General features: G+C 33.8%; 1 protein-coding gene across 1 annotated transcript; it reads left to right on the plus strand.

Moving 5' to 3' along the window:
* The first annotated feature begins 1,620 nt into the window (after positions 1-1,620).
* Positions 1,621-2,568, plus strand: LOC101698200 (olfactory receptor 4K1-like). Its single transcript, XM_004865095.3, has one exon. It carries the CDS (start codon positions 1,621-1,623, stop codon positions 2,566-2,568), a length of 948 nt encoding a protein of 315 aa, XP_004865152.3.
* The last annotated feature ends 5,522 nt before the right edge of the window (positions 2,569-8,090 follow it).

Genomic DNA, 8,090 nt, shown 5'->3' on the forward strand with positions numbered 1-8,090 from the left:
TACATGAAAATATTTTGTGATTTATTTAAGTGCTGTATCCTATCACATGATAAAACTCTGAAATATTTTTTCCTGTAATAATTTTTTGTTAAGAAGTGAAACATAGCAATAGTAATGCAAAAAACTGGACATGCTCTGTAACAAGAACAATGCCTTGCTTACTAGCACTCTACCACTGTGCTGCATCCCTAGCCCTTTAAATTATTTTCTGACTTTGAGATATGATCTTGGTAAGTTGTTTAGGCCAGCCTTGAAGTTGAGATCCTCCCTCCTCACCTTATTAAGCAGCTGGGATTATGGGCTTGTGCCACCATGCCTGCTCTTTCAATTCTTTTTAAAAAGTTGCTACCACAAAGAAATGCAAAGGTGGAAGTCCCCCAAAAATAGCATTCTGTTTTTAAGTATCCAGAGTAAAATTACATAATGAATACTTGTGAACAGTTTAAATAACAGTGGGTTTACAGTTAGTGATTTGATTTTCACTTCTAAGACTATTATTTAGTTAAATCTAAATAACTTGGTTCCAACAAACTATTGAATGTATAAAAGACAGAACATCAATCAGTACATAACAAATAAGTACACAGAACTAAAAGTAAAATCTTTCCTAAGGCATTTCCAGAAGACTAGTTTTCCTCGGAGACCAAATGACCATAAGGGACCCAAATGTCAAAGAAATTTAAGAGACAACTGACAGATTGCTTAGCTTTTCTCTTTTGAAAAATTTTCTCTTTGGAGAACTGAGTCAAACATGTATAGAGGGAAAAGACAAAGAAAAAGACTAATTGGTGTCATTTGTACATTTATAATTGATAGGCCTTTATTTGGCAAAGGTGAATTTTGATTAATTATTATTAAAAAGGAAGTGTCCTTGACCTTCAAAAAACCTTCAATTAAACTGCAAAAGTGTCACTCTCAACTCTTTTCCGTAATATAGCAAATTGTCCCTACCAAACTTCTTATAATACTATCAGATGCTTTATGATTCTAATTTGAAGAACATTAATGTAATCCTTTTGGCTTTGCATATAAGCCTTTTGGATTCACAATTTGCTCTGAGCAGACATTACCAATTTAACTTTTCTTGTTTGGTATCCTGGCCTCTCCCTAACCAGACTATGCAATTTATACGTTCCTGAATGTGTGTCCTGGTTTACCTTTGTATCTTTGTTACTCATATTCAGGTTTCAGTAATAACCTTGTCTTTAATTTTTTTGGCTGCAAATTTCAAACACTAAATATTTTTTAAAACTTTAGATGTTGTTATTTAACCCAAAATTTGGTATTACTTTGGGATCTTCCATTCTACAAGTATTTATGGTATTAATGTATCACTCATTTATATTTGCCTATTTTTAAGTTTAAATTGTGTTTTTAATAGGTATATATTCCCAATTATGATAGGTTTCATGTCTAATTATTTTTCTCACAGTCCTCCAATATTTTTAGCAATCATGGAGATTAAATAAGACCACATTGATTTTTATATATATTTCATCAAATTAAATTTAATTAAGAGATGATCATATTTATTTTGATAATGAAACAGGTATATTTTTTATGTCAGTTGTGGTGATATTTCCCTTATTTCTCTTATTTAGGCAACTGTGGATTGGATTGATGGCTCATACTAATGAATCAGTGGTATCTGAGTTTGTGCTTCTGGGACTCTCTAATTCTCAGGAACTTCAGCTTTTCTTTTTTGCCATCTTCTCTATAGTTTATGTGACATCAATGTTGGGAAATGTCATGATTATTGTCATAATTTTCTGTGACTCCCATTTGAACTCTCCTATGTACTTCCTGCTCAGTAACCTTTCTTTCATTGATATTTGCCAGTCTAACTTTGCTACTCCCAAGATGCTTGTGGACTTTTTTGTAGAACACAAGACTATCTCCTTTGGGGGCTGCATGACCCAAATATTCCTTCTTCATAGTTTTGTTGGGAGTGAGATGATGCTACTTGTAGCTATGGCATATGACAGATTTATAGCTATATGTAAGCCCCTGCACTATAGCACAATCATGAACCGGAGGCTTTGTATAATTTTTGTGTCTATTTCCTGGGCAGTGGGTATTCTTCACTCTGTGAGCCACTTGGCTTTTACAGTGAATCTGCCATTTTGTGGTCCCAACGAGGTAGATAGCTTCTTCTGTGACCTTCCCCTAGTGATAAAGTTAGCTTGTATGGATACATATGGGATGGAAATTATAACTCTAACTAACAGTGGCCTGATATCATTGAGCTGTTTCCTGGCTTTACTTATTTCCTATACTGTCATTTTGATCACAGTTCAACACCAGTCCTCCAGGGGGTCATCTAAGGCACTTTCTACATTAACTGCCCATATCACGGTGATCATTCTTTTCTTTGGGCCTTGTATTTATTTCTATATATGGCCTTTTAGCAGGTTTTCTGTGGATAAGTTCCTTTCTGTCTTCTACACTGTTTGTACACCCTTGTTGAATCCCATTGTCTACTCTCTGAGGAATGAAGATGTGAAATCATCCATGTGGAAGTTGAGAAACCATCATGTAAACTCCTGGAAAGACTATAGATTATCATAAGAAAACAGAATTATGAAGTGTGATGAAGAGCATCCTGTGAATGAGGGCATCATGGCAGCTGTCTTTGCTACTGGTAAGGGTTATTGAGTTACAGAACTGACTTTCACTCTGAATGCAAGGGAGTTGCATAAATAGAACAGTTCCTGGTTCTACTTTGAAATATAATTTAATTATTATTTGTAATTCTAAAGTTCAGTTTGTCTGGAAAATATTTTAACAGTTTAAATATTTTATAAATACCTTTGAGAATATAATGCATATAAAATGTGATTCGTGTCATTACAATTTTGACCTCTTCAATTCAACGTGGTATTTTATACTTTGGAATCAAATATGCAAATTGAATTTCTGACATTGTTACTCACCTTATTTATAACAATATTCCGTATTTTGATATAGTAAAATATTATCATATTTTATAACATGGATTTCACCTCATTAGTAAACATTTGTTTGCCGATCATTTCCTTGTGTATCAAATAGTGTGTTATTATAATTTAGTGACATATTTGTTTATAATTTTTCTATCCTTTTATTCCTATGAGATGTTTTTATTTTGTTTTACATTATGTGATGCACATTTCTACTTATTATCAAACTTTTTCTAGATATTTGTTGTCATCAGTGACCTATGTATCTATTTCCTAATATTATTACTTTCAATGTAGGATAAATTAATCTTAAAGAATTCTACCTTATTCAAAGAAATTGTAAATATCTTTTAAGTTGTTTGCCAATATGACAGATGCTAAATATTTAAATTCAAAGACAAAGCTAATTTCATATTTATCTAGAAAACACAAATGAATAAAATAAAATTAATTATCTGTAACTGAGGACCAAATGTATTCTTTCATCGAACTTTGGAAAAAGAAGAAGAATAACAAAATTTATATGTGTCCAAAACTAAAGATGAAAAGCATCTATCTGGTATTGTTTTACATCCTAGTCAAACCTTTTCTGATGTATTTCATCTTGAAATTTGCATTATAAAATGGTCTTGTACCAGATACTAGAAGAATTCTAAAAATGAAAAACAACTATTTATAACAGAAAAAAAGAGGCCTGTAATTGCTATCACTCCATATTCAGTATTTTAATTATATTCTAGGATATAAGTTAGTGGCTATGTGCATAGAAATTGTATGCATCTCAAGTCTTAGGACAGGTAGAATTTTAGACACAGGCATACAGTCCTGTAGAACCATCATATAATTTAGGCTTTATTGCTAACTTTGGAATCCTGTTGAACTTCACTTGTAGAATGCAAAAACATGGTAATGATTTTTAAAACTTGACTATCTCATATAATTTATACAATATTGAGAACATTTTTCATGTACAATAAACATGAAAACAGTCATAATATTGTTTGTCACCCCCCACCCCCCGCACCCTGTTCTATTGGAGCAACTGGCAAGGGATTGAGTGTCCACTTGCAAAAGCAAAACGTTGTACTATTCTGATCTTCAGTATTCCCATATATATTCTGAGGTGGCTAATAACTGTTTCCCACTTTATAAAGTATAAAAATTAGACAGATTATTTCAGTGTTATTTCTTCTGTAAAAGAGATCCCCCTACTTCAAGTTAGGCATGAATCCTTGGCTGAAAGATCTTTTCTACTTCTGTCTGTCAAGTCAATTAAACTTATAATGCATGTGTACATTTTGTTTTATTAAAATGTACAACTCTAACTTCATACTTTTGCAGGGATCATTTATTAGATTCAAGTTGAACTTTGATATTTATATGCTATATTAATTTCCTGGAGCTACACTAACAAATATTCCCAAACAGTGGCTTCAAAAAGTGTAAATTTAGAGGTCAGGGATTTAGCTCAGTGGTGCTGATGCCTGCCTTGCAAGCACAAGGTCTCAAGTTTGATCCCCAGTACCAAAAAAAAGAAAACCAAACAAAAATGTAAATTTATTATCTTAAAGAACACCAGTTTAAAAACAGAGATTAATAGGCTGGTTACAAAAGCAAGCATCAACTATATGTTATCAGTTAGAAAACCACTTTAAATATGAAATTTACATAGGTCATAAGTAAAGGTTAGAAAATATCTTCTATGCATTAATATTTTAATGTACTTATTACAAATAGTTCAATACAAATCAGTTTATCACAGATGCCTGTTCAAGACATGATGTTAAACCCCATGGATAACATTGATAAAATAAATAAATTTGATGAGGAAATTGAAAAATAACAATATATTGTTTATTTAAAAATAATTATATACACATGAAGATATAAATTTTAAATAACAAGATGCTATTTATTTTCCATTTAGGATAATAAGGCTTATAACAGAACTATGTTCCTGCTTAGAACAAATAAACAAGCCAGGAACAATGCAATAAATACCCATTGAAGGGCATTTGATGATTACTGAAGCCCTGAGGATGGCAAGGGCAGTGCTTCCCAGGAGGCAAGGGACTTGGTGTGGTAAACAGACATTTTGTATCTCTGTTTTCCTTTGGGACTTTCCTTGATTGTTTGAAGAGCAGAATCTGGGCTTTGCATGGCAGCAGAGAAACCAGTACAGTCTAATGATTTCTTGGAACTGGCAAATAAAACTTGAAAATTCACTAGACCTCAGAGACAGAATTTGTTTTCAGTACTTGCCATGGTGAGAGGTCAAAAGAATAAATGAGCTCTCATTCAAAAGCTCAGGAAAGACAAGATGCAGAAACTCCAAGGTACACACAGGCTTATCAAAATGCAACTCAGTTCCCATGCAGAAAGCCATTACTTACATTATACCTTTTAGACCACTCCTCTCATCTAGCAGAGGATAAAGTCAATCCTTTCAGAGAAAGTTAATGTTATTTCAAGGTTGATATGAAGTATCTACAAAACATTTTCATTAAATGTCACAATGGAAATATGTTCCCTAGATTACAACAAAGATACACTCATGACTCTGAGTTGAATTTGCTGAAAATTCTAGTGAGTTCACAAGGCAAAAACAGAAATAAATTATACCAGATTAGAAAAAATGATGTTTGGAAACAGTGTTATTTGTAGGAAAATGAATACACCTTGAGACCACAGTGATACTTATTTTAGATTTCTGGCCTTCAGTCATATAAGAATAAGTTTCTAATATTTTTTAGCATAAACCTTAAAGCAACAAGTTACTATAGGATTGCATAAATACGGTAATTCACTAATTCATCAAACTGTATACTTGATGGTTTATTATTTTGTAAAGTGCTACACCTTAGTAAATATTTAGTAAAAATTAGAAGTATAAAGAACAGGTTTAAATTAAGCATGAGTTTATTCAACAAATATCAGTAAAATGTCTATTATATCTCAGGCTCTCTGCTATCCACTGAAAATATAATGATAAGGAAAACGGGGAAAATTCTAGGCCCTAGTGGGAAGACAGAATAAACAAATAATCATCAAGTCTGAATTTCCTTGATGGGCTATTAAGAGAAGGCAAGAGAAATCCAAGAGCTGAGATGTACAGATGTAGAGGGAAAGTGAAGTCCTCCTTAACATGAAAATCTACTTGCAAAGGACTATGAGGTAATCTGACACTAGAGGATTTAAAAGAAAAGAAAAAAGAAATTAATTGATCTACAGTAGTAAATAGTTGAGAGTATAGGAACATTTTAGTTGCTTTTCTACCAAGTGGCTACAGAGGACATTGACACCTTAAAGGAATGTTTGATTAAGAATATGGAAATAACCCAGGTACCCTAATCACCACATGGGTGATTGACCACCAGCTAGAACCCCACTGTGCATAGCAACATGAGCAGAGATACAATTTTATGTGGTTTATGTAACTTAATTTTAATTTCATGATATTTTATTTCAGAAAATGGATTAGGAGTAGCGAACTATAAAGACAAAGAGGAAACATAGACATCTATTGTATCAATCCAGGGTGAGATGATACCAAGCTAATCAAGGAAGATGGCAGATCAGAGGAAATGGAAAAATAATGTTTGGAAACAGTGTCATTTGTAGGAAAATGAATACATTTTGAGACCACAATGATACTTATTTAGATTTCTGGCCTCCAGATATATTTTTAGCATAAATTTTGTATATTTATATTTTTAGCATAAAACTTGTATCAATATGTTACTATAGGATTGCATATATATATGGTAATTCATTAATTCATCAAACTGTACACAATGGTTTATTATTTTTTAAAGAGTTACAGCTTAGTGAGTATTTAGTAAAAATTAATCTATACCTCAATGTTTATATATTTTTTGTCACCTGCTCTTCTCTGTAGACCTCTTATGTCCTTCTACTGCTCTAATGATACATCTTTGCATAATAGTCCAAAGGAAGCTATGTGTAATGTGTGAGCTGTGTATTCACTTAAACTGATCTAAATTTTCTTTCTGATTCTGTTATCCAGTCAAATACTGAGCAGTGACAAGTAAAGAATTGGAATTTTAGGGGTAGAATATTTGTTGTATGGAGTTAGAAACCTATTATTATATTTCCATGAAAAGAAAGAAGCAAAGAATTAGCAACAACAAAATTCTATCTTTATCAAGCTCACTGCCAGACTTCAGTCTTTGGACATGTGAGCTAATGTGCACAGGCACAGGTGAATAATTTCAAATTTCTCATGGTCTTGCATTTTAAAAAAAACTCAAGTTGTGGTAATAACTCCCATAGCAAGATCATGTCACTTCACAGAGGAAACTTTCTATTGGCTATTACAGTCTATGGGGTGATTATCTGAGATTTTGGCTTTCTGGTATGACATTTAAATATTTATTTATGAGAAGCCCACTCAGACACCAGTTACTTGGGCACATAGGCCCCAGACAGAGGCCTACTCAGATACCATCTTTAAGTGCATGCAGGCCCAAGCCAGAAGGCCTCCCGGACAAGAGGTGTGTGGGTGAGCAGGCCCCCACCAGAGGCTGGCCTGGACAACATCAGTAAGGGCAAAGAGGCCTTCCCAGATATCATCTGTAAATGTGTGCAAACCCCAGCCAGAGGCACCTCTGGACAGCAGCACAGCAAGAGGATCCAGAAGACCATCATTCTGAGCCCAGAAATTGACAGAGTGGTGAGCAATACAGCAAAGGCCTCTCTGAGGCTTCTTGAGAATTGAAGCCCAATGGGAAAGCAAAGAGTCATCTCAATAAAGGTGCAACAGACTGCAGCAGTTGGTGAGTTGTTGGGGTCAACACCTCCTCTTGGAACCAGACTTGTTGCTGGGAGAAGTATGGCTTGAACCTGTAGTAGGACTGTGCTAAGTTCAAACTGAAGGAGGTCAGGAAGCTCAATTCCAGCCTCACAGCCAGAAACCAGTTTGATCTACAGTAGACTACATCTGACTCACTGAGATCAGTCAACACAGATCTGCACATTACCCACGTTGTACACCAAGGACAACAAAGACATTCCTTGAATGGGACAGTTTTTTCTTCTTTTCTCCTTCTTCGTCATTCCTTGCTTTTTTTGTTCCTGTTTTTTCTCAATTGTTCTTATTTTTATAGGAGCAAGAATACAGGTTCTGGTTTT

This window comes from Heterocephalus glaber, unplaced genomic scaffold (assembly GCF_053883595.1).
Source record: "Heterocephalus glaber isolate CG9 unplaced genomic scaffold, H.glaber_assembly_v1.0 deba00001662, whole genome shotgun sequence".
Classification (NCBI taxonomy): domain Eukaryota; kingdom Metazoa; phylum Chordata; class Mammalia; order Rodentia; family Bathyergidae; genus Heterocephalus; species Heterocephalus glaber.